The 26,441-nt window shown below is 37.4% G+C and overlaps 1 protein-coding gene and 1 long non-coding RNA gene across 6 annotated transcripts in view; one reads left to right on the top strand and one right to left on the bottom strand.

Moving 5' to 3' along the window:
* Window positions 1-24,776, top strand: part of CD36 (CD36 molecule (CD36 blood group)) — a 35,023-nt gene extending 10,247 nt beyond the window's left edge. For 3 of the 5 annotated variants that reach the window (XM_068189588.1, XM_068189585.1, XM_068189584.1), the window contains exons 2-14: window positions 2,703-2,938; window positions 10,661-10,821; window positions 12,850-12,994; window positions 14,138-14,320; window positions 14,461-14,552; window positions 14,986-15,032; window positions 17,363-17,432; window positions 19,031-19,218; window positions 20,022-20,140; window positions 21,412-21,485; window positions 22,188-22,242; window positions 22,448-22,612; window positions 23,323-24,776. In XM_068189588.1, the coding sequence (XP_068045689.1) occupies window positions 2,819-2,938; window positions 10,661-10,821; window positions 12,850-12,994; window positions 14,138-14,320; window positions 14,461-14,552; window positions 14,986-15,032; window positions 17,363-17,432; window positions 19,031-19,218; window positions 20,022-20,140; window positions 21,412-21,485; window positions 22,188-22,242; window positions 22,448-22,612 (1,419 nt within the window). In that variant the 5' untranslated portion in view covers window positions 2,703-2,818 and the 3' untranslated portion in view covers window positions 23,323-24,776. The remainder of the gene's footprint in view (window positions 1-2,702; window positions 2,939-10,660; window positions 10,822-12,849; window positions 12,995-14,137; window positions 14,321-14,460; window positions 14,553-14,985; window positions 15,033-17,362; window positions 17,433-19,030; window positions 19,219-20,021; window positions 20,141-21,411; window positions 21,486-22,187; window positions 22,243-22,447; window positions 22,613-23,322) is intronic. The other 2 variants (XM_068189587.1, XM_068189586.1) reach the window with 1 other exon arrangement.
* On the bottom strand, window positions 10,685-14,143 carry LOC137473700 (uncharacterized). The gene is made up of 2 exons (XR_010998944.1): window positions 13,462-14,143; window positions 10,685-11,589 (listed from the first exon to the last, which is right to left on the bottom strand). It is a non-coding gene; the product is annotated as an uncharacterized lncRNA (long non-coding RNA).
* Window positions 24,777-26,441: the final 1,665 nt, after the last annotated feature.

Raw genomic sequence — 26,441 nt, 5'->3', positions numbered from 1 at the left:
AAACCACAGCTAATTTTGTTATGGCACTTTCTATCCTGCTTAAGGTATATAATTTTCACTTGAATATAAATTCCCAGAATGTGTATTTTCATTGGAAATTTCTACCTTAATCTTCATATTTTAAATTCAGTTCTGATAGATGAGAATAGTGTGTTGACTTCTATATGAATTGAGTGTTATGGTGTGAGTGCTCTTCACTCACAGTTGTGTAATTTATAATTTGAATTGCATAAATTGGGATGTCTAGACTGCTATTGCATTGTTTTTGGTGGGAGAAGGGTGAATATTTTTCAATTTGCAGAAGCTTGGAATAGACACAAGTTGTTAGCAGTCACTTGCTTTCTAGTTGTTTATTGTTAGTGCTCATAAGAGATGCCTAGTCTGACAAAAACAAAATAAAATCACTGGAAAAGCTTGTAGAAACTTATGTGGAAATATATTTTGGTGGAAAGTGTGTTACTGTGGAGTTTGAAAATCTTCAGTATCTAAGTCAAGAAAAAAAGTCTGATGATATCTAAAAGACCCCCTTAAACATTTCTGAAATAAATAATTTTCATTTTAAATTTTAAAATGTGTGTTTCCACACTGGAAAAAAAATCTGCTTGTACTGGGGGAAAAATCAAGTGGAGTTGGGAACTTTTCAGAATTTGATTTAATTGAGGATGTCTGCTTTTCTTTAGATTTGCTACAATATGTAACAGCAATCAGATTTTCAAATGCCCACACTACCTACCCAATTAGTTACCTTTTACCGTTCTGTCTTTGCCAAACTGAAGATTCTGATCTCAGCCTAGCTACAACGATGTGAGATTTGGTCTTAATGATTTTCACTTCAAAGTTCCTCAAGTCTAATAAATTTCTAACTTAAATATGCTTTGAAATTTGTGATTGAACACAACCACTACATCAAAAAGCCTTTAAAAGCTTTGGAGTGGGAACCACGTGGAATGACCTGGTGGCAGGTGGATGGACAAGCTGACTTTTGTAGTAAGGATAGTAGGAATATTTTCCCAAGACTGTAAGCGGTCTTTTGGTTATTCTCCTTGAAAATATCCAAGGAGAAATTCTTAACATACCAAACGATCTCAAATGTACAGAAATAGACATTGTTAAAGGCGAGGGAGCCATAACCTGCTGCTAGTATAAGAGCAGGCAGAAGGTGGGTTTCCAGTGCAGTTAGAGGGAGGTGTCTAGTGCCAGGTAGACATAACTGTGAGTTTGGCACGACAAGGGAGGACACATCAGTGGCCTGCTGACCATGGTACCTAATCTGTTAGGGCTTGTTGTACATCCTTTATGTGATAAAAGGATCATATAACTGACTAAGGAAAGAGAACACACACTGTTCCTATAGCTGCTTTACTATTTAGAAATTAATTAAGTCCTTCTCGTTCTTTAGTCCTCATGAGCAAACTGGTTGAGCTGTTCTTCCACTTCATCTTTCTGTTTTCCTTCTCTCTGTGTTTGACCTTGAATGTAAAATAAACTCTTGAAGCTGAAACTGTAATTAGCTATTTCCTGCTTTAAAATTGATTTAGAGATGTTCACCACATGTCAACAAACAGAAATTAGTAAGAATAAAAAGGACATGGACAGTGACATCTAAAACAGAAAAGGGCAGATTTTCTGTTAACTGGAGATCTAAGGCAAATAACCAACTTGCAAATTCTGTGAATTTGATTAATTCATAATCATAAAGAATAAATTGCAAATTAGGCAGTTCCTTGTCTCAATTATTCATAAACAATAAAAAATCTGAAAAAATATCATGGGGAGCTTATATTTTACCATTTCAGTATTAGTGTAATTCTGATTTTCTTTACAACCCCTTTCACTAGGGGCCAGTTTGTAAGACATATTAACATATATTACTAGCAAATCTTATTTTCCAATGACTGATCACAGACATTTTTCTTCTGAGACCGAATAATCTTGAAATTATTTCTTTCAAAGAGCAAGCTCTAGTCTTTAAAAACTCTGATGTTCCATAAGGCAATTGGGATTGATGAAATTTGCTGGTGCTAAGAATGCAGCTCCAAAAGAAAAATCCAGTGGTGTCTTTGTTGTGAAGTTGCTGAAACAAAGTTCTACCTGTGCAGTAGAGGACTGATAGAGATCTGAAAGAGGCTTCTTGTGGGTGCCTCCCTTTAGAGGCTGCTTTTTCCACCGAGGTGCTGATGGGCCTCGAGGACTTTCTTACTGGCACAAGGCAGAAACAGGCAGAGGAGCTCATGCCAGAGCAGTGTAACTCCTGCTTCTGCCTGAAGTGGGAGCCATGGGCATGGCAGGCTGAAATAAAAGCAGAGCTATCTATAGCCTCCTTCTTTGGCAGAGGGAGATTTAAAGATGTCTACATCAGGAAGAATGTCGTATGAATAATAACAATGACAGCTTACCCTAATGCAACAGAGCCAAAAAAAAAAAAAAAAAAAGACTAATGAAAAAATCTTACCAGTTTGTTTAGGCAACTGGAATGAAGAAAGATAATCATATGTAATAAGCAATTGGCAATAAACCAAAAGTACCTGTAAGTTTGTTGGTTTGTTTAGTTTGTTTTTTGTTGGCTTTTTTTGTTTATTTTTGCCAGCGGCTGGCTGATGGCTGGCTGTTTTTGTCTGATTATCTCCCTACCTGCTTCATGTCATGTACTTTGTACTTCGAGCTTTGGAATTTTATTTTTGTTCACTTTCTGCTTATATTAGCAGCTTCTCTGAGGAAGATCAGCGTGTCTGTTGGGACCAGGAAGAGAGGAGAAACATCAAGCCTTACAGCAAGGATATTTGTACACTGTTTACCTGTACCCTAACAAAAAAGAAGAATGGGCTGTAACAGAAACTGTGGGCTCCTCACTGGGGCCATCATCGGTGCCGTACTGGCTATCTTCGGAGGAGTTCTAATACCAGTTGGAGATAATCTTATAGGCAAAGCAGTACAAAAGGTACATTTTTTTTTTCCCCTCACCTCCCCAGGGCATATGGTTTGTGGTTATTGAATGCTCATTATTTTTAAATCTTATGTTCTGGTTCTGTTTATTTCCTTTTTTTTACTTTGTTAAAAATAGTTTTTATAAATTAGGTGTTCCAAACTTCCCTGGAAATACATGCAACAGCAAAATTTTTAAAAATATATTAATTATATTTCCACATTCACTCGTTTGCTTTCTCTTGTGCTCCACATTAGAAGCTAAAAATATTGTGCTTTCAGAATGAAATTTAGAAGTAAGTGGGTTTTATTTTTATTGTATTTATGATTTTTTCATGTTTCTTTATTTTTCCCTTTTTAAATTTTATTTTTCCTTTTTTTAATTTTATTTTCATACTTTGGTGCTCACATTATTTAGTTACATTTAGATACTGCAAATCATCTAAACAGTCTTCTGCTGCAGAATCTAATACTAGACTTTGTGTATTCACCTCACATTCTGTGATTGTATGATCCAAGTCGATGTTCTCCACATGACTGGAGGATCTAATAAAATGCATCTCTCCGTTTTAAGTGTGAAGATTGATTCAAGTAGGATGTCTTAGACCTGGAAGATGCAGTTTTTTTAATGATTTTTAGATTATTTTCTGTACCTAAAATCTAGATTTTTTAATGTAAAGAAAACAGAAAAAAATTTAGTTAGATATTTGCTGAAAAGTGTACATAACTGGGGGTTTAAATAATGAAGTAATCTGGAATGGAATGCCCTGGCATGTCCACTATGGTGACATGAAATCTCCTTGGGGTCGCTGCACCCGAGGCTGGTTCTCTGATGGTTAAAAATCTGAAAATATTAAGATCTTTGGCTATTGCTTAGTCCTGCTGGTTATCTGCTGTGGTGCTGATGACTGTGGACATCTTGGAGACACTTATCCAAAGGCTCTTCTGGAAGAGTAGCCTTAACCTAGTAGCTGTTGTAGTCATTTGGGGAGGTGGATACATGAAATGTCAGGAAATGTTGTACTATCACTGTTGAACAGGGCCTGTTGAGGCCCTGGCTATATTATAGTATAATTAAAAAAAAAATTGAAAAAATGGCTCCTTTAAAACATCTTAATATTTTTTCAGGAAGTCCATTGAAAACCATACTGTAGAGGAATTTTCCAATTTTTATTGTATTTCTCAAGAATTTAAAGAATTTTAAGGTTTATAGAGAATAAAAAAAAATCTCACTAGATAATGTCTCAACCACCTTGCAACATTTTACAAAAAAATCACAAACAATTTTAATTGTTTGCCATATTTAGGAAATGATGGGTTTCCTAAAAAACACATAAATTTAAAAATGTATATCTCCTTATATTGAATACTTACTTAAACTAATCCTGAGTGTTGTCTCATACAATTCAATGTTTTGAAAGCAAATTACAAATACTGGAAGTGTTATGTGTTCATCCACTTACCAACAGTAGTGAACCAGCATGGTTTGCAAATGTCTACATACTCAATTATGCCTGCATGAGTCTGTAGTGTCAAAGTATTAGAGGGAGTAATTTTCCCCTCAACCACTTTTTAATTTTCTTCATTGTGATCATGTCTCAGATGTTTGTACCTGTTTCAAGGCAGCTTGTTTGATGTGTATATATATAAAAATGTACTGGTAATTGCATAAAACATGAAAGAGTACATTTGTAGAGGCTTTATTTACTTAAGTAAATGGATATGTTTTTTGCTAAGCACAAGTCATGCCAGACTATTGTCTTTCTGTTTAATGTGCTGACTATTCAGTGACACCATAGGACTTTGAAACAATTCCATTTCAGACAAGATGGGTCTAGGTACAACAGCTGAAATATGTGATCAGTTCAGCAGATGCTCTGGAGGGACTTGAATTTAATTAATTCTTATTTTGCTGTGTTGATGAAAGGTCTGTTAATAAGAACAAATTTGTTATTCATTGCAGTTATATTTAAGATAATATAGAGCTGACTGCAAAGGAAACAGATCTGCCAAGCAGAGAGTGTTCAAAATACATTTTTTTTGAAACATTTCACTTTTGGAAAATTAATTTTTATGAAAAACCTTTGGTAGAAACAGATCAGCTTCCATGACAAATTTGTTTGGAATTTCTTAAGAATAGTGACTGTAGGACAGGAAAAGAACAAAGAGTCAAATGTTCTTTCAGATACGGCCTGTAAGCATTTATATGAGCAGATTGCCTAGGGAAGCGTTGTAGTCACCAGCCCTGGAAGTGTTCAAAAAATTAGTAGATATGGCACTTCAAGATGTGGTTTAGTGAGCACTGCAGTCAAACTGGATGATCTTGGAGGTCTTTTCCAGCCTTATGGAATCTATGTTACTTCCATTTGTACTCGTATGAGGAAAAATATAAAAGATGTCCTTACCCACTGGGTGAAAACAAAACTCAGTATGCCATATTTCTAATGAAAGGTAAAAACTGTTTCAGACACAGCCAGTAAAGGCAAAATCTTCTCTTAAATTCTTGACAGTCAAAGCTTGAAAAAAGACCCCTAGGTTTTCCTTTGGCTATCCTACCTCAGAATAAATTCTTATCTATTGCACAGTACTAGGACCAATTCTATATTTTTGGAGGAAATGTAAGTTGTTGTCAAATGTTATTACTGGATTAGAATAACAAATGTTGAATAGTTTTAGGACACTCCATACTATAGCAAGGCAAATTGCCCTAAATTAACTTGTTATCAAGATTTAGTCAAATAACTTTATTGTCAATTTACTCTAAAGCAAGACTAACTAAGTCTAAATGAACTTCTTAGCATCTCCCAATGAACTGGAGGAACTTGAATTTCAATAGATTTTTTTGTCCTTTTCTGCTAGCAGCAGTAGTCTAACCATGTTTCTCTTAAGCTTCCCTTAAGCACACATCTTTACACTTTACCAGCCTCATATCTCCTTTATTGCAGTCATTGGAAGATTAGCCAGAGTAAACATGACAGGGTTTATTGTGCTGGAAGGCTGCAAACTGTTTTTGAAGCAAAATGAAAGCGTCTGCAAGTGTACAGAAAATCTCAGGTGCCCTTAGGAATTGAACAGAGACTCTGAGTCTTTTGGCTGCTATCTCCTCGTGGGTGGGTGCTGTGCTCCACCCGTGAGCAGTCCATGAGAGGAAAAACCAAACAAAGTCCATGTCACATAAAACGCCCAGATGTCACATCTTCATTTGTTCCAATTTATTATCAGACATCTGTGCTTCAAATCAGAACACATGGTATATTTCCTAGCCCCAGCCTGCTTTACCTGTGTCTCCAAAAATTTGGATGAGTTGTTTCAACTCTAACCTCCAACAGAAGAAAGCATTTAGAAAAAAAAAAAAAAAAAGTATATGTATAGATATATATGTATGTGTATGTTTATGTGTGTGTGTGTGTGCATGTGTATGTATGTGTGTATATATATATATATATGTATATATATATCTATAGCTATATATATGTTCTGAATTATTTTCAAGGCTCTTTAAAGAAACTGTCACTTGAAGAGTGCACTCAAAATGACACCAGCAGCAGCAACACCTTGGCAGGGATCCACAGAAGGAGATTAGTGCTAAACTATTTCGGCTCTGATACTATTCATGGAAAGGTGCCTTTGATTTCAGGACCAAAGGGCAGAAGTCCTGTCCTAATTTCTACGAACACTGAATCTGTCCAGAGAGGAGAGGACTTTCCATTAAGATCTTAGGGGTTTAGAAAATTGATCTCAGTAGAGTTATGAGTGAAACTTAGAAGTTTCAGAGTTCTCTACAAAGAAATACTTTGCTTGAGATTATAAAAATATACCTATTTAACTGACTACACATTTCAGTTGAATATTATGTCTGTTGTCATTAATACTAGATAAAAACATGTCTCAAAAAAAAAAAAAAAAAAAAGGAAAGGAGTATTCAAAACAACAAATCGGAAAGATTTTATCTGATATTGTTGAAAAAAGATATGACATGGCTCAATTTCTACTTTATGCCTTTCCCTCTGTAAAACAATATTATCTTTTTAGGCTAAAGTCCCATCAATTCATTTCTGGGTTTTTTTCCCACCTAGGTTTAACCACTCAAAGCTATTGGTAGTGGATTTATTTACTAGAAAAAATCTTTATCACCACTTCTCTAAGATTTTCTGCTTCTTACCTGAGTGCATATGCTCAGGAGCTGAACAGAAGCCACATAATAATACTTAATATATTTAACTCCTGATGAACTGATAATATAGAATGGTGAATGACTTGCCACAATGCCTCAGTGATGACTGGGTTAGTCTCAGTTATTTTTAGGAATAAGACCTTCAACTGTAGCTATTATTAAGTTTATTAATTTGTCTCTGCATATCTGTGATCTATGATTGGCCAGATTATATCTCCTTAGCTACTGGAGGCATTGGAAACACCTCTGAATTAATAGTGTCTTTGTGGCATTCATATGCCTTCTTTATACAAACTAATGAAGCTAAAGGAACTGCTGGCTCTCAGCAGAACACAAATGATCTAACCACACATATTCCCACACTATGAATTTTAAGCTTTATTGAGTCCCAGAATTCTGTTACCAAGGACTGAAAAGAAATAAAAGTTATGATCCAAAAAAGCATGAGTAGAAAGGCTAGTAATAAGCTAATAATCATCATTTAACAAGAGTAATTCTTCCAGCTGCAAAATGGGAGAAGATTGTTTGCTTTTCTTGAGCTTTACTTTTTCAGTTTTACAGAATTGTAATCTTTGTTTCCTCCAGTTTATGTAGGCAGCGTAACAAACACAATTTTGTTATAGTACAAAGTATTTGAGACACTTCTCAGTTCCCTGAAAATGGTATCTTTTGTCCATCTGGCCAGAGTCTTTGTCAAGACAGAAACTTTGTCTTAAATTTTGTGTTTCTTCATCAAAAATCACAATGGCTTAATTTACTTTGCATCAACAAAATACATCAAGTTTCTGTTGCTGACTGCTCAGCATTTCTTGAATTTATGTATTGCTAACTGACCCACCTCTAGTGAGGGAAAATTGTCAGAAACAAGAAGGATCCAAGTTCCCACTGGTTTCACTCAATCTTGTGCAGCTGGGTGGTGGTATGGACTTGGCTGTGCAGCAATCCCATTTGTGTAGCTGCTTTTGCTGACAGTAGTTAACTCTTGCGTGAGATATTCGAGCCTGTGCAGATGCACTAGGGAGCTGAGAAGTGTTTTGTACTACCAGTTGCATACTAGCTTCCAAAATTACTCCTCCTCTCATAACATGCCAAAGCACAGCAGTGTTATTAGGGAAATAGGTAACTGCCCAGACAGAGGTGGGGGGGTAATATTTAGGGATAGATCAGCAGTGATCAAACAATAAAAACAAAGGACTTGCTACTGTGAGCGTATTAGTTTGAAGACATGGAAAAGAGCTCCCAATTTTTATTCCACTTTAACCCACCGTTTGAACTCTCAAAGTATGTGACAAAGAATCATACACACCTCTTTTGTGGGAGAAATATTATTAACAATAATGGCTAAATGCCATTGAGTATAATGGTTTGGTTATCTTCCTTCCTCCTCCTTCTTTTGTCCTGCTGCTTCCCATGTTCTAATGCTGATTCCTCCTACACAGACCCCTGAGCCAAATGGCTAACGGGTAGAAAGGTAACACAGAAAGCAAAAAAAAAAGGGAATTGTGTTCCTCCTGTCTGGCAGGTAGAAACAGCTCCCTGAGGCATAAGAGCTGGTGCAAAGGAAGAGGGTGTCGCATAGATCAGGAACTGTGGACTGCCAGAGCCAGTTGCCCCTTTGACTGCCAGATTAGATCAGTTGTACCCTTGAAGCGTTCCCCAAGGGTGTCCACAGAGACATCAGAGACATTAGCTTACAGTGAAGGGTGGGCTGCAAATCCACCCTTCGTGACATGGCAGAGTGCAGTGGCAGAGCTGGCATATCATTTGCACTACCAACCAACCCCTGGCAGAGGGCTGTAAGGAGAAGGGGAATGGATGGAGGGGAAGAATTTTAAAATGTAAGTAACACCACTTTAAGATCTGTTAAATAGATCTATTGTCGCAAGGTTGAAACTTCTCTATTCTCTGTTCCTGAGTATTGTCTTCTAAAGAGATTAGTTTGTCTTCTTGACCATATTTGTGCTAGAAATTTAACGATTTGCCCACTCCAGTGACATAGTTGGGAGGTCAAATCCTGGCATCTGTCCCCATGTCAGGGCCCTACTGAGTACAGATCACAGGCAGACTCTGGGCAGACTGAGTTGCACTTTTTATACCATCCTGTTTCTCCCAGATTCTTGGAGCAATTCTCTGTGAAAACTGGGAAGGCGATTTCTGAACCATGTAAGCTTTTCCCTCTCCATCCAGGAGGTGGTCTGTCCCATGCTGGGCCACAACTGAGACAAGCTTTGACCTTGTGAGGTTTGAGTGCACGGCCTCAAGATGGTATCACACTTGCTGTAGCAAGGTTTCCTTCCCCTCTCACGCAAATGCACATAAATTATAGCAGAGATTCAGGCAGCAAGCCCAGTGCTTTACACCACCAGCAAGGTGTTTGCAACTCCACCATGCAAAGGCTTTTCCCAGGCAGAGCCCTGACTGTGTTACAAGTTCTCCAAGATGAGATATTTGTTTCTAACTGCAGGAGCCCATAACTGGCAGTATCTAGTCTGTTTACCTGGTGATTTCCGAGTGAACTTTAGGGGCACAAACTTAATCTAGAAAAAAAAATTAGCAACTTTTGATTTAAAATGTCTTTCCTTGCTCTCTAGAGAAATTGGAGTCTTAATTTCTGGACTTCATGAGTTGTGCAAATTAGCTAATTCATCTTCAATCACTCTAAGAAAAGCATCTTTTATGTTGGAGACACGCAGCCTAGATTTTTCTTCTTATTGAAAAACACTTTAATGAATCTTTATCACCAAAATTACATTATCCCGAGGGTTGGGAAAATCCTATAAAAGAAGCCTGATACAGACCAGGCAAAGCAGGCATTCCCCTGACTACACAGGTAACATACTTTTAAACTCTCCTTCTCACTGTACAGTCCTGAGGTCTGAATTGCCATTTGCCACGTGGCTGAATGGCACAGACTTAAAGCTGTTGATTCCTCTAGAGGGGTTCCAGATGTACTTTTTTGTCCCTTCTTCCTTAGATCTGGGAAAATTTCCTAATAAAGTATTATCAGAATTAGAGAGAGTTCTTAGAAAGTCTCAGTTTTGGTGACAAAAACTTTCTGTGAAAGAAACAGCCCTTCAAGAGCACTATGTGATTTCTCTGGGTTGCAAAATTATCTAGAGCCTGACAAGTGCTCAGACAAAACTCTCATTTCCTGCCTTGGGCTATTTGCAATATATGAGAAGCAGTTTATGGATTCTGTAACCTGCTGGGTATCATCCAGTCACCAAAGATTTTCCCTTTATAAATGATCAGTGGTTTTGGCAGGTGTTTGAGAACTAAGGGAATGCCCCTCCACAGCAATAGGAAAGCTTTGCCACTGGCTGCATCAGCAATTGTACCAGCTTTGTGCTCATTTGTTTTAGGGGACTCACTTTTGCTCTTACTCAGCAGGAATGTCAAGCTGCCTCCAGATGTTGGCCAACTGGGCTGTACATCTCATACTGATGATAAAATGGTGTTTTTTTCTGTTTGCTTTGAAATCTTCAACAATCACCTAAAAAGTAAATTCAACTTCTCACTTGTTTCTTTTGTGGGTAATTTTAACTTTGATTTTTTTGCTTTCAGGAAGCTGTCATTGTCAATGGTACCACTGCTTTTCAAAATTGGCTTGTGCCAGGAAGCTCAGTTTACAGGGAATTTTGGATTTTCCACGTGTTAAATCCTTCGGAGGTTATGGAGGAGGGGGCTCAACCAAAACTTGAACAAAGAGGACCTTACACATACAGGTAAGAAAAGATCCTTTAATATGTGACATCATATCTGCTGAGATTAAATTTATTTTTGAAATTCGAGCATCATACTTCAGTTAGACATTACAAAAATGCCTAAATTGTAGCTACACACAGCAATCCCAAACATTTTCTGGATTGTGTCTAACATAAGGAGAAAAAAAATAGAGATATGTAACAGGATGTGAAGCTGCTCGCTCTTGAGAAAAAAAAAACAATTCATTAGCCACAATATCACAGAGATAGTTTTATTCCTTCCTGTTCAGTTTTCTCCAGGTTTATCACAGTAGAAAATGTGCCAGATGCCCCAAAGCCAAGAGATTATCTTGTCATCCATGCATCACTAATAACTTATTTTAATAATGTGGTTTGGTTTTGTTTTTTCTCCTTTATGACTTTTTTATCAATAGCTTTTCCTTTTTTTTCAAATTTTGCTTTGAAAAGCATTCCTTTTTCTGAGTGGACTAGCTAGGACATAGATGCAGGAAAGTTTTATTATTTGTTTAATGTTAAATGTGATGTTGACATAGGACTGGATGATACTTCCTGAGTTATTAAACCCGATATTTGCTATCACTGGAACCCTTGTTTCCTTGTTAGGAAATTGCTTTCCTGTGATGATAGGATATTTCTTTCTCTATAACTTTAGGGATGTATATTATATTCACAAGGTAGTTTTCCATTTCAGCATCTTCAGTCAAAGTGCCTTTATGACTAAACACTTCTTTCTCAATGGAAAGAGGTAACTTTTGTTTCACAGAGTACCTGGGAAGACAGAGGAAAGGGTTACATAGGAATCAGGAAAAGGACAGTTAAGAAATACAGCAGGTGAATTCCCACCAAACAGAAACATTTTACTCTGGTGCTGATGTTGATGCCTTTTTTTTCTCAGGGACAAATCTCAGCCATAAGCCTAATTAAGACTAAGTAAGAAATGACTATGAAAGGAAGGCTTCTCTCACAGCTGCACTCATGCCTTCCTAGGATATTTGATCTACCTGAGTAACTGTGGCATTGAGTCTCTCTCTCTCTCTCTCTCTCTCTCAATCTCACTTTAAATAGTTAATAATTTATTACTGTGTAGAACAACTCAAAACCACATTAATTAGAAAAAAAATTCTCCCAGCTTTCAGGTAGATGCTCTACACATTAGGCCAATAATTAAAATTACATATATACAAACCAATTGTGAGAAGCCAAGATCCAGGTGCTCTTCAGATAAGACCCACCTGCACTGGCTACATCTATACCATGGGGAAATGTTCTGTGTACCTTTTCCATCCCCCTACACTCATGCTGGAAGATCTGATCCTGAAGTGTCCTGAAGATCCCTTCTGGGATGGAGCTGTGATAAGCCCTCTGGACCTACAGCATAGACTGTTATTTGATCCCTGCTGGCTGCTGTCCCCACAGAGGGGTCAGCAAGAGGGTGGGACTGGAAGAATGGAGCTAAAGCTAGAGCTGCAGCAGAAATTTGTACCTTAGAGATCTGCTGACAGGGCATGACTGGCAGAACCTCAGTGGGACTGAAATATTGCTTATAAACCTCTACATGCATATTAAATATTACCAAAGTAACATTATGGGTTTAACCTGTTTCATTGCAACACATGTCTATCAGATTAAATATCTGAGTTTTTATGTCTGTGTCACCCCCTTATAATTACATGCAACCATGAGATAGCTTATGAAATGTGACAAATCATAATTCATTTAAAAAATATATTAAAAAATATAAGGTCCATGAATGACATAAAAATACAAAGGAAATACTTGCTTTCATTTTAGTATCAAGAAAGACTATTCCATTTGTCAATAAGTAAATATTTCCAAAAGAACAATATTTTCAGAAATTTGAATTTTTACATGTAAAGTTTATAAATCTCTTAGTGTTTGTAAAATGTTCAATATTAATTATACTAAAATGTTAATCAACTTTTCAAAAACCTTCAGTCAGGTATGGTTATGTATTTTCTCAAAAGTCAAAGATTAAAAATATTCTCTGTCTGTGTTTTGTATTTTCAGGGTGAGATATTTACCCAAAGAAAATGTCACGGAAAGAGAGAATGGCACAATAACCTACATGTTGCCAAATGCTGCTAATTTTGAACCTGATATGTCTGTTGGGACAGAAAATGACACCATGACCATCCTCAACCTCGCTGTTGTGGTAAGTAAAGAAAAAAAAAAGCCATAGCGTCCAGATACAAATGTTGAGGGAATAGGGGAGAAGTTCACAGAATCATGGAATGGTTTTGGTTGGAAGGAACCTCAAAGATCATCTAGTTCCAGCACTCCTGTCATGGGCAGGGACACCTTTCACCACAGTGTGTTCAAAGCTCAGAAAACATCCTCCTAGTCAATTTTAACATGGGAATAAATCAAGAGTTTGTGGACGGGTTCCCTTTCTGTGTGAACATGAACATGTTCATATACAGCATGAAGAGTGCAGGGTGGATTTGACATGCTCTTTCCATAATTGCCTCAGGTCTGTTTGGCAGGGGAGGCTGCATTGATTCCCACACCCAGTGTCTGCATGGCCTCACCACCACAGAGCCTGGGCCCTGTGGTGCAGTCCTGGAGCTCTCCTGTCCTACTGAGCATTAGTTATTCAAATAAGAACACAGAGATCTTCACCTGGAGTAGTACTAGAGACTTTTTAGTCCAGGTGTTTTTGTCTTATCACAGGCTGAGAATGTTTGCCTTTGACTAATATTTAGTTTTCTTACTTATATTCAGCCCTGGTTGTGTTGCACCAACTTTCTGGTGTTTGCATGAGTGGTCAGGATTGCTGTGAGAAGGTGTCTGCAAGGGGCAGAGTATGAAGATTGTTGGTGCAAATACAAAATAGAACCATGCCAGCAGTCACAGAATAACAGAAGAGCCCATGTTGGAAGGCCCTTCAGAAGATCATCTGATCATAGCTTTTGTGAAATCATTACTTGCAGCTATTCAGAAGCCCATCTGGCCATGGTCCTGGGCATCTGGCTCTCAATGGTCCTGCTTGAGCAGGGGTTGGACCAGACGGCCTCCAGGGCTCCCTGCGAACTTCCGCTGCTCTGTCATTCTGTGACTAGGGCTGATCTAGTGAACTCATGCAATCAGTCAAAAAAAAAAATTTCTGCTTTTGTGTAACTTATGGCCAGTAATTGTTTTGTTAAGAAGTGTCAGTTTTATGTAGAAACTTAACTTCAAGGGAGTTGTAAATCTGGGAACTGGCTTTGGCAGACATTTCTTGGAGTCAGTCTCTGTGATTTTAATTCAAAGCACATGAAAAATTTTATACTAAACATTGATTTTATTGCCATTGTAGGCTGTACCTTCTGTGTATCCAAGCACTATAATGCAATCAGTCATAAACACTTGGGTTAAATCATCCAAAGCAGCCATACTGCAGAACAGAACAGTCAAAGAAATACTGTGGGGATACACAGATCCCTTCTTACACAGTATCCCCTTCCCTAATGTGAAGTCATTTGTGGGAGTCTTCTACCCGGTAAGTGAAACCAATGACGAGGTAATGCCTTCAGTTATTATTCTATGAATAAAAATTAAGAAAGCTGCTCTGAGGAAGAAAATGCTATAAATTTGTTCAATACTTCTAACTGTTATTCCTTCTTGTTGCATCTATTACAGTATAATGGGACAAGTGATGGACCTTACAGTGTGTATACTGGGACAGAAGATATTACAAAAACGGCAATAATTGAAAGCTATAAAAATAAAAGGTATCACAACATTGTAGAGTAAAAAAATATACATTTTCAAGGTATTACTTTTACAGCTTGATTCACTAGGAGCTATAGATAAATGGAAAAAACTTCAATGATTCAAAGGAAACAGGATCAAGCCTTTGGCATAGCAAAACCATCACTTTTTTTCAGCTATTAATAGTTCTGTTCAGAGCTTGGACTTAAGACAGTTATTGATTCTTTGACACAAGTATTTACTTCTGTTTTGCATTCTTAAGTAGATAGATTCCTTTTAACCTCTTCTAATGGATCCTGTAATTTATCTGAATGAATGAACATCTCTATCCTTTGCCATTGCTAACGGGTCAGGATATCCAGGAACAGTTATATTTGGTAATACAGGTAATCAAAGTACTTAAATGGTAGAATTTACTACTACATGCAGCATGACTTTTATTTTATCTTACAGGACTCTTTCGTACTGGAAAGGTCACTGTGATATGGTTAATGGCACAGGTGAGCCTATTAAATCTTTTTAAAATTTTAACACTTTTCTTGCTATTTCAAAGTATAATGAGATACAATATTTAAATTAACTACCCTGGGCTTTGCCAGTTCTGTGTTCTGTATATTAAGTATCTATATATATGCAGACATACTACTACTATGATATATGCATATGTGTGTATCTATTAAAATATAGGAATTCTTTATTACAGCATATCATTTTATATACGCATGCACACAGCCTTTACATCTGGAGTAAATGTGGAAGAGAAACAAAATTATCCAGTTCTCTTGTTTCTACTAATTATTTTCATAGAACAATATAATTATGATTCTTTTTCTTTGCTATAGTTGTTGAAAATTATCTTGGCATTTTAATAATGCACATTCATTTACACTGTTGAAAATTTAATTAAACGCACCAGAATGGACATCCTGGTATATGAAAAGAAATTGAGGCAACAAAGAAGGAGGCTGTCAGATGAATGGCTTGTAGATCACTAGAAAATGAAAAGGAATGAAGAAGAAAAGTAGTTTAGACCAGGAGGAAAAGACTATAGACAAATATTTTTGAATTTTCTTTTGAAATGCATAGATAAACAGCTGAGTTGTTTAAGATGCATTTGTTTAAGGTGATATTTTTCTTTTTAATTAGTGAAAACATTGCTGTAAGGACATCACAATCTGTAGAGCTGAGGCTGGCAGGTATCTTGGTGGAGGCTTTTGCAGAAAGCTCCAGACCTTCAGTTAATGGAGGCTTTTGTGTTAGGTTGTTTTGTTTGGGTTTTCCCCCTTCATTTTCCATTCTGCTTTACCTGGCATAGATAATTTTCTTTATAACCCCGACTGTCAACAAGGTATTTTGAAGTATTTAAAATACATCACAGGAATCTGATTTTCCAAAACTCTGTGAGGCATGAAGGATTAGTTCCTTTTTAAACCATGTAATTAATTTTATAAGAAAAAATATTTTCTTACAATCTAGGACTTCCCATCTTTCTTATGGGGCTGGGCAACTTTTTTTTTTTTTTTTTAGCCAGGGTCAGCTTTTTGTTTATTCTTCTTCTGTAACTGATGAAATAAACATATGCTGCTAATTAATTAAGTGCTCCAGTACAGTGAAAATGAGCTTTTACTTGTGAGCAAAGATTGCTGCACAGTTCACAAGGTCATTCAGTGTGACATTGCTGTATTTGGAGATGCAACAGGTTTAAAAAATCTTGTAAGTGTGAGAATTCTACCTTATTTTGTAAGCTTTCACACAAAAGCTTAACATGTATAGTATAAGAAAATACACAGATAAAAATATAAAACAGTATCATTGTACGGGGTTTGACATGACTTCATGTTTGCCAACCTTACAAGAAAGACAAGATTTAGAAACAGAGTGTGTGTTTAGGATGATCATGAATGTTTGAAAAAAAAGTGCTTCTGTCAGCAGTGGGCAAGGGGTAGTATGTAATTTAGCCTTTGTGCTCTTGCCAACTGGATTCAAAGATATCACAGATGTTTGCAATTGTTTGGTTATGGCTGGTGCCTAAGAAACTGAGCAGAAATTGTCGCAAAAATGAACAAATGTACTGGTTAAAGGTCTGTTACAACACCTTAATTGGGAAAATGGCAGAGGCTCCTCTTACATAACTCTGGGTGCTTGCAATGCAGAAATGCAAATCTGAGTGTCTGCACTCTTTTAGAGCAAGTGAAGAGAAACAACACCAAATTGCTACTCCTCTGACTTATTTTACATATCTACCAAGGGGTGAGGTGGGTTGTGTCTAGAACTGGCTTCCTCCTCTCCATTAGTTCTAGAAGGACCTCAACTTAGAGACCCACTCAAGCAATCTTTAGTGGAAAAGGTTTAGCATTGGTTATTAAATAGACAGTGTTGAAGTCTAAACCTGTGTTTCTTATAAGCACTGAGTGTCATAACTGCAGGTGACTCAAGCATCTCCAGGAAGGTTTAGATTTATAAACCTAGGTGCATAAACCTTGAAGCAATGGCAACAGGCTTTTGGCTTCATATTAAACAGTTTTGTTTTTTTTTTTTTTTTTTTTTTTTTAATATCCTCTGTTTTAAACGGGCTTGATCATATAGCTTCAAATCTGGGGGCAAAAAAGAAAGCTGCTATATCTTGGCTTGCTTTCAAAAACAATTACATATTGTCTGTGAATGCCGTCAATGTGCAATAACTTACATAAATATTTTCCCCACAAATGACTCATATTGTTTACTTTCATCACAGCTTCACAGGAACGTGACAACTGAGTATTGAGCTAGAAATTAAATCATGTCTTCTAAGTAGAACTTCTTTCAAGCTCTTGTTATATTTTATTCACAGATGGAGCATCCTTCCCACCATTTGTTAAGAAGGATCAGGTACTACGCTTCTTCTCCTCTGACATTTGCAGGTAGGCTGCTCCCTTCCTGGAGTGTGTTCACACCCAAGTGTGCCTCTGAGTGCTCTTTGTCTTCAGTGAGCAGCTGCAGTGGCTGTGATTTGGCTCAGGTCAACCAGGCAGTGCAACATAAACTTTTCATCTAAAACACGAGTAAAGTTGTGAGCTGTGCTCATGATTCAGAGCCTGATTCTACCACTTTTATGTCAAGTAGCAAGCTAATACAATGTACTTTATTTCAGCCAGTTACAGATATATATTCAGGAAAATGGGACATTGGGAGCTGTTAGAGATCTTTAAAAGGCACTGAGGGCCACAGGATTCAAAGTCATGAACTTCTTTTAAGATCAGGTCCCAGCCTTGTTTGGTCTGAGAAGACAACAGGTACAGCAGGGTCCAGTTAGGTCCATCTTTAGCACGTCTGGAAAAAATAATTTATGCAGAACAGTGTTTATTGTCATTCAATAGATACTCAAAATTGTTTTCTCACAGGATATTTTTACTTTTTTTATTTTTATGCATTTTCAAACAAATAAGCCTGCTTAATACATCTTGTGCTGATGACTTTTAAGCCTGCTGCTTCTGCTGGGTTTTCCAGCATCCCCAGGTTCTCCAGTGGGATCACTGAAAGAAATGTTAAAAATTTAAAGTGCATCACAGTGTATTTACTTTGGGAGGTTCAAACCCTTTATTTATTTTGCTGCCTGGAAACAGATGCTTTCTTTTTACTAGGTTTAAATTGGGTCATTTGCTTTAACGTGAAGTTAAAGGGTTTTTTTTGTGAAGCAATTTTATCCACAAACTGGAAAACATTTCCCAATTCATAGAAAACGGAATTCTATGCAGAGGAGAAATGATAAAATTCTTTGGATTGATTGTACACACAGTTTGAGAGACCCTTCCGGCCATTTAATTCTCACAATTCATGAACAGTAAAGGACAATAACAGTTGTCCAAATGTCCTGCAGAAGCAGGGTCAGGAAAACTTGTTCTGTCCATGTTGCAAAACACTTCTTATTTTTGGCTGCAATACAAAGTGCTGGTGTCCTGGTTACATTACTGTGTAGCAACCTGTGTATCAGCTGATACTGAATTAGTAAAAAGAAGCTTAAGTAGTATTCTGATTCATATGCAACAGAATAAGGTTATATGCAAGATGTTATCTGCATTATAAAGCTTAGATTGTTGTAAGGTCAGCAAAAAACTATATCAGAGAGATGCTTTATATGGATAAATATCTCTACTGTAGTCCAGAAACTCCATAATGACTGCAGGTGTAGCTGTGTGTAGGGAAAAGAGAGCTCAATTAATTTGTTAGTTTGGTCTATATTATTTATCATTAGTATTTGAAATCTTGTCTGTTGTTTTGTGTATTGTCATGTTCACTACTGAGCTTGCACATCCTTTAGGGAAGGTGTGGAATATTCTCCATCACAGAGAAACACCCCTACAATTCTCTGAACAGTGCGGCAGGAGCCTGGACATTGGGTCCCTGGGGTGATTGTTTCTTTTAAGAGAGAGGCAGCTGGGGAGATCCTTCAGGAGCATTGTCATGAGTTTAGACTTTTAATCCAAAAGGCTGAAACACATTTCTCCTCTTTTGTGTTCAGATCAATCTATGGAATTTTCCACAGCAAGCAGGTTGTGAAGGGAATCACACTGTACCGTTTCGTAGTTCCTCGGGAAGCATTTGCATCACCATCTGAAGTCGAAGACAATTATTGCTTCTGTACGGATCTAGAAATATCAGAGAACTGCACCGTAGCTGGAGTTCTGGACATCAGTGCCTGCAAAGCAAGTATGGTGGTGACACAGTGCTGCCACACAAGCCATTTAACTGGGGACAAGACATTTGTCCTGTAGCTGAGGTGTTACTCTGATATCCAGGATGTTTGCATGTGAATTCTTCCTCAGGTTGCTTGTGAGACCCCTCACATTTCTGCAGCCTCGTTGCCCAAAATGAGGATTGTGATATTTCTATATTTTGCATAGTGCTATGCAAAGTTGGGATACCATTGATTGTGTACTGAGACTGCAAGAATGTGTGCAGAGAAAGGGAAGGAGGGGCACTGTGTAAAAGCCAGAGGTAGTTCTGCACCTTGTGTCTGAGGAAATTCACACACACAATTGTATGTATGTACACAGTCAATACTGGCTTAGTGTAGTGTTGGTAAAATAAATATATAGTGAGTCTGCATTTGGTGCAGAGTGAACTGTGAGAGGTCCCTTCAGGGTAAAACAAGATCATGAAGGTGGGCAGGGACAGTGACAGTCATGTCCTCACCTCAGCATGAAAATGGGAGCACTGTCAGCTCCACAGTGTAGACACAAGACAAGCAAGATTTGTAACTGCACTTTATTTCACTATGCAAATTTTCCTCATGACAACAAATAAGTCACAAACATGCTTGAATTTTGGGATTTTTTGGTTTGGGTTGGGGCTTTTTGGGGTTTTTTTGGGTGGTGGGGCTAGACTATTAACATTTTTATCACGATTGTACATCTACACAGCAAAACTATGTTTGGAAAATGACCTGTGAAGATGAGTGCCAAAGCAAGGCTTAATGATTCAAGAGAGTTTGTTGTTTTTATTTTTAATAGAAAGACCGGTATATATCTCTCTTCCTCATTTTCTTCATGCAAGTGAATCTATATTGCATGATGTGGAAGGCCTGAGCCCAAATGAAAAGGAGCATGAGACATATCTAGACATAGAGCCTGTAAGTCCGAGTATTTAATACTTGTACCTTGGGAAACTTGCAATGTTTAAATTTAATAGTAGTAGAGTTGGCCTTTTACCAGAGGGACAAGCAGAAGATGCAATATTTTCGTGCTTGCTTTTCTAAGGTCTGGTCTCAAACTGGTATGGCTTCAGCAGGGGAAATTTAGAGCAGAACTTTATCTCAATATGACCTTCAAAGTTAGGAAAATCTGTTTTGATTTTTACTTATTGGAAACATGGGATCGAATAGATTCTGCAAACTTTGAAGTACTTTGTAGCTTTTCTATGATCTTCAGGTACTTTGAAAAAATTATATTCTGTGAAACATCTGTTTCCTCTACACTTAGTTTTTAAAAAAAAATCTACATCTAGCCATTTTTTGGATAATTACTATCTCAATTAAAACTAAATAAACATAGATGAGTTTATTTCCTATTGCTAGATCTCTGAGGAGTCTGATTTTAGTAGACCTAATTTAAGTCTTTTTGACTTGAATTGTCCAGAAGACCTCCCAAACAGAATTAATTTCACTTCTTAAAAATTTACCCTTATTTCTGTTTCAGTGATTCAGATCTTTAAGTGTACTTACCAAAGTTTTCTGAATAGTATGATGAAATCAAACATTCAAAAATTCTATTTTTCTCTTGCTGCGAAAGAAAAAGTAAAATTAATTATTTCTTACTAAAATTAGGCAATTAAGCTACGTAACTTCAAAGAAGAGAAATGAAGTTAAGTCTTTGTTTCACCTTATTTGGAATAGAGAAATCAATTGTATTTTCCTAAATATTACACAATTTTTTCAAGAATCGCAGCCTTTTTTTTTGTGAAAGACAGAAAGCAGAAGAAAGATATGAAGAAAAGATTTGACCTTTGTATACATCTGTTTGTCCTGATATGAAAGGTTTGTTTTCTGCCCTATGCAAGTTAAATATCCTTCATTTTGAAAAAGAAAATTTAGCTGATTTTTGGTAGAAAAAAAATCTCTGAAACATATCTTTATATGAAATATGCCATGACTGATTTAGTAGTTTTACTTTGTCTTCATGTTTAAATGTAAATTACAAAAGTAACTATGATAAAGCCACAAAATTAGAACTTCTGTGAGAAATGAGAAACCCTCATATACATTACCATTTCATAAAAATTAATCCTTCAAAGCACAAGGATAAAATAATCTCAAAGTGCTTTTTGACACAGTCCATTTTTAGACGTTGGCATCTAATTAAGAAAATGAAATTAATGTCATTGGATTTTTTTCACTGGTTTTAGGTGACTGGTTTTACACTACGATTTGCAAAAAGGCTGCAAGTAAACCTCCTTGTGAGGCCTTCAACAAGAATTGAGTAAGTGCTACTTTATTTGATTTTAAAAGATTTTTTTTTAATTGGGCTGATTGGTCTATGAGAGCATCAGTAGAAATGTCTTGGAGAAGGAATAAAAATACTTCCCCAAAGCTTGGTCAGAGTAAATCTTCCTGAGCGGGACACTGCCCAGGTATTTTAACACACATTTGATTTCCCTACAGAAGCTTACAAGGCAAAATGTTCTTAAAATATTCTTAAAAAGAACATTCTTATAAAACCGAAATGGGGCCATGAGGATGAACAAAAAGACAAACTGTATTTTCTGTAATAATCTGATGAGAAAGAGAATTTATGTATTCCCTGTCACTAGACTGTTTTATCACAAGGGTAAATGGGTCTCTAGTTGGTTTTTTTTTCCCTCTTCATTGGCCCAAATGTAAATGGATAAACATGACTTTGGCATCTTGTACAGATGAACCCCACACAGGTCTTCGGCCCTCTCTGTGTCTGACTGCCCATATACAGAAGATTACACAGGAAATTATGGTTGCCCCATATGTAAAATGGCTGTTATTAATTGTAGTTTTGGTTTAATTGTTTTTTTTTTCACTACAAAAGTATATTTTAAAGGTATATCTGGAAGCCAGAAATATAGTTAGAAGAGAAGAAAAATGTTTAAGTAGAGAGTGGGCTTATGTAGCAAACTGAAAGTAACATGCTGTACTTTTTTTCTCATTTCAGACCTTTAAAAAAAGTTAAAAAACCCTATGTCTTCCCTATTCTTTGGCTAAATGAGGTTAGTATTTTTATGTCTATTAATATTCTCTGTTTTGAAATAAACAAACAAAAAACCAAAAAAATCTACCTAGCTTTTTCAGTCTTGGTGCCTTGAAACTTGGTAATTAAACTTATGCTCTGATTTGCACCACACCAAGAGTATATTCAGCAAGTGAGGTCTTGCATATGTACCTTTCACTGATGTTTTTCTTGCACTATTTCAGTCTGCTGTTATCGGGGATGAGAAAGCAGAAATGTTCAGGACTAAAATCTCCAGTCGGCTCCAGTTGCTGAGCACGCTGCAGTTGGCATTAATGATCGGAGGCTCTGTGCTGTTCCTGGCCTTCATGGGCTCCTATTTCATATGCAGGTCAAAGAAATTAAAATAAGTAAGTAAGCCCTTTACAGCTCAGTCCTCAGCATTGACTTCTCCTCAGGGTTTCAAGAGTTCAGAATCATTACCTATTTTGCTGTTCTTTTTTTTTTACATGCTATAAAAATCAGTAGTTGTACTGTAGGAAATTATCCTGATAACTGGCCTAATATTTTCAAGTTCTCTTCCCATCCTAAATCTTTCAGGATGCTCTTAACTCAGGGGAGGGCATCGGGAACTACATCACAAGAGCAACATTTTTGTTTTGTTGTGATTTCTTTAAAATCGACGTTTTGTCCAAGACTGTTAAACTGCTGAAAAGTGTCCTCTATCACCTTTCTGAGACAGAGGCCACACAGCTGCAGATTGCTGTGCTCTCCCAGGACATCCCCCTATGTGAGGTTCAGAGAACACGCTGTAAATTACACTTTCTATTGAGTGCTGGCTTCTCACTTCTTTCTCTCAGTGGTGCATCACTGTAATGTTAGTCTGAGCACCTCCTGGACATACCTAGCCCACAGAGGCAAATATATTCCCATCGGGGCAGACTGACCAAGTGGTGGATTAATGTGCTGATACCTGAGGAAACAAACACATTTTTGGAGTTATTTAAAAGAAGTGCAGAGACAGGAACATTATGGTGGAAAGTATGCTGTACTAAAGAGGTATTCTTAAGCTGAAGACTTACCTCACCATATGCTGAATTCTGATTTTATTTCACAACAGGTGAAAAGATTTCAGAGGCAGTCAATGTTTAATTGAAATTTCAGCCAAGCAGCTTGTTAAAACTCAGAGACAAAAGGTATGATTCAAGGCACAGTCAATCCATGTGCTATGGAATTCAACATGTTTTTCCATTTTGAGAAGACCAGCTTACTAACCCAAATAAGCTGATGTTTTTGAAGCTCCACACTTCTGACATCATTAAAGAGGCCGCCGTGGAAACTACACTATCAAAAGACTTTATTTGAAACTTGTTATACATTTTAAATTGCATTCAAACAGACTGAAGTTGAGGTGCAGTTGGATTTTAGTCCACCTTCTGCCATTTATGCAACTTGCTACTCATTTTCTTCTGGATTTGCAAGAAAAATGAAAGCCGCTTGCTGATGTTCCATGTCTGAGCACAGGTTGGGAATGACAACAATTTGGAGCTCATGCTGTGCTCTAGCTGCTCTCATTGCAATATTTCTCTCTGTTCCTTCAAGGAATGGAAGCTGCTGCAATAGAACTGCTCTCTGTCCTCTATTCAGGGATGTGAATTGCATTGAATGTGAAGTTTATTATGTAAAGTTACTAACTGTAGTACATGAAGTTTATAAAAGACTTACTAAAATACATGGTTCATACATTTTATATGGAGATGGCTCGTAGATTCACCACAGTCATCCATCTGTTGATGGAGCTCATCGGCATCTGGCTTCACAGCTGTTTATTAATCTGAACCACTCCCTAAATCCCAACCTGCTCCACTGCTCTTCCTGTTGTCTCCTGTGACCTTTTATTTCTGGCTCTTGTTTGAGCACCAGCCTCTGCACTGCCCTAAGCCCACTTGGCCCAAGGCCTCCTTTGGAGAATGATCTGATATGTCACCTGACAGGCCAAGAGAAAATATTCCAAAATGCATCAGAGACAGGAAAGGCCAAAATAATGATTTTTGATCAAACATCAGAGGGTTCCAGTTGCTATAGGACCCCATAAATGAAAAGAGGTAGCCTCAATTACTTACTAATAAACCATCTGCCACAAGGAAATTTGTGCAGCCATTTGTTTAATGAGGTGCATCAGCTTGTAGACAGGTAGCAAACACTGACATCTCCAGAAATAATTGACTTTTTAATTTGATCTGAATGCTGTATTTTTTTCTGAGTGTAAATGGGGCAAATGCAGAGTGTTGCTGGGTCTCTTTCCATGGATTCAATACATTCAGAACAAGAGCCTAAGTTCAGCATTTTCTAAGATTTCTTTTTGGATCTTTTATCCCCTTATTTAAGAGCTGCAAAGAAAAAGGGAAATCAAGCATGGCCAGCCTCTCACATCCTGCTGTTTGGAAACAATGCTACAATGGACTTTAAATCAGAAAGATTCATCTCGCTAATAAAGTACAACGTGTTTGGCTGGGTATCTTTAGTAAGGTGTTCTTACCTTTGGAAATAAAGGGAAAATCCAACTGACTATAATGCTGGTGTTTTATTCTGTTGTTCCTTGTGGGCAAAGTTTTGTAGCTATCAGTAGAGCTGATGAGTTACAGAAATCCCAAGACATTATTCTTGAAGGTGAGGTCTGGGAGGTACATGGATGCGCTCTCCTTCCCGCTGTGAGCTAGAGCTGCCAGATACCAGGGCAGCTGGTGTGATACTGGAGGGAAGGGCTGCTCTCAGCCCGTGTATTTGATTACTCATGGTGCTGGCTAGTCAATGAAAAACACCTTTCTCTCATATCCACATTAATGCTGGTGGCATATGTGATGCTCTGTTCCCATATTAGTCTGGGGACAATTTGACATAACTGAAGCCATCCCTAGAGTCCTATGGACTGGTCAAAAATGTATGAGGACAGCTGAAGTTATTAAGCCATATCTTCTCTGAGATAAACACAGCTCTGCTGTGGTTCAAGATCTGACACCAACTTTTTATAATAAAATGTCTTTCGTGTCAGGATCTAACATGAAAGGAACAACAGCAGAGCTCCTGTGGTTTTTGATATGTTAACATTTCAACTGCATTTTGTTTGACTTCAAGTACATTGTCAGTAAGTTAGTGTTTGCTTTACTAGTGTTATTTAGTGCTATGTGGTGTTCCAGCAGCAGTGATCCAGCAAGTCGGGCCATGATTTTAAATGTCTCGTGGCCAAATTTTATAGGGACAGAACTGTATCTTTGTCCATATGCATAATCTCATTGATCTCAATGCAGGTTTGGGCTTTTAAACGTCCAGTACCTAGATTGCACTTGAATTGTAATTTGTAGTTACTTTATCCAAAGCATCAGTTACAGTTATTGTTAATTCATGACACTAAGGCTAATGTTAAGTATTTACTTTTTTTCAAACAGTGTGGGGTAAACTTTTATTAGAAATGTTAATAAAAATACAAATAAAGCTCAAATGTTTTTTCCGATATCATTATGTTGAATTGTAAATAAAGCCTTCTGTGTTGAATAATGAAGTGTTCTTTTGTCTCTTCTCTTGGTGTTTTGGGTGATGTTTTCTTTTTCTAGAAAACTACTTTTGGAAATTGATGAATAACTGAGGCTATGGCCAACCTTGTTAAATCATTTTACTCTGACACACTGCAGCTTCCTAGAAGGGCATGTTGCTGCATGATACTTTAGAAATATCAGGGGCATACAACATTGTTTTTCCCTGTTGGTCAGAACCCAGTGCTAATAACACCAACACTGTGCATTTGATCCCTGTGTGGGCAATTCGCTTAAGAGCTGGATTCAATGATCCTTGTGGGTCCCTTCCACCTCAGAGTATTCTGATTCTGTGATTTATGTTCTGGATCAAAAAAAGGAGAAGACTTTGTGGAACAAGGTAAGCACCAGCATGTCTAAATTGAAGCAATTCTAAACCAAACACAGGAATCCAAGCTCAGAGAGAGGTCTGTTTTCAAATCTCTTGAGCTGGACCTGTTGGCAGGATGGTGTTAGCACATCCAGCTGCACATTACAACACCGTTTCCTGGCTCTGCTGGCCCAGCAGGTTGGGTGTCAGGCAAGACTAGCTATGCCCATATCTCTCGTTCCCCACCCACCCCAGGTCCTTAGAAGTGAAAATTGCTCATGAAAGTCAGATCTGACCAAAGATCTAACAGCCCACATACTTACACCCCAGAGCAGGTGT

The sequence above is a fragment of the Anomalospiza imberbis genome, chromosome 5 (genome assembly GCF_031753505.1).
Source record: "Anomalospiza imberbis isolate Cuckoo-Finch-1a 21T00152 chromosome 5, ASM3175350v1, whole genome shotgun sequence".
Lineage (NCBI taxonomy): Eukaryota > Metazoa > Chordata > Aves > Passeriformes > Viduidae > Anomalospiza > Anomalospiza imberbis.
This window is presented reverse-complemented; position numbering and strand designations above follow the sequence as displayed.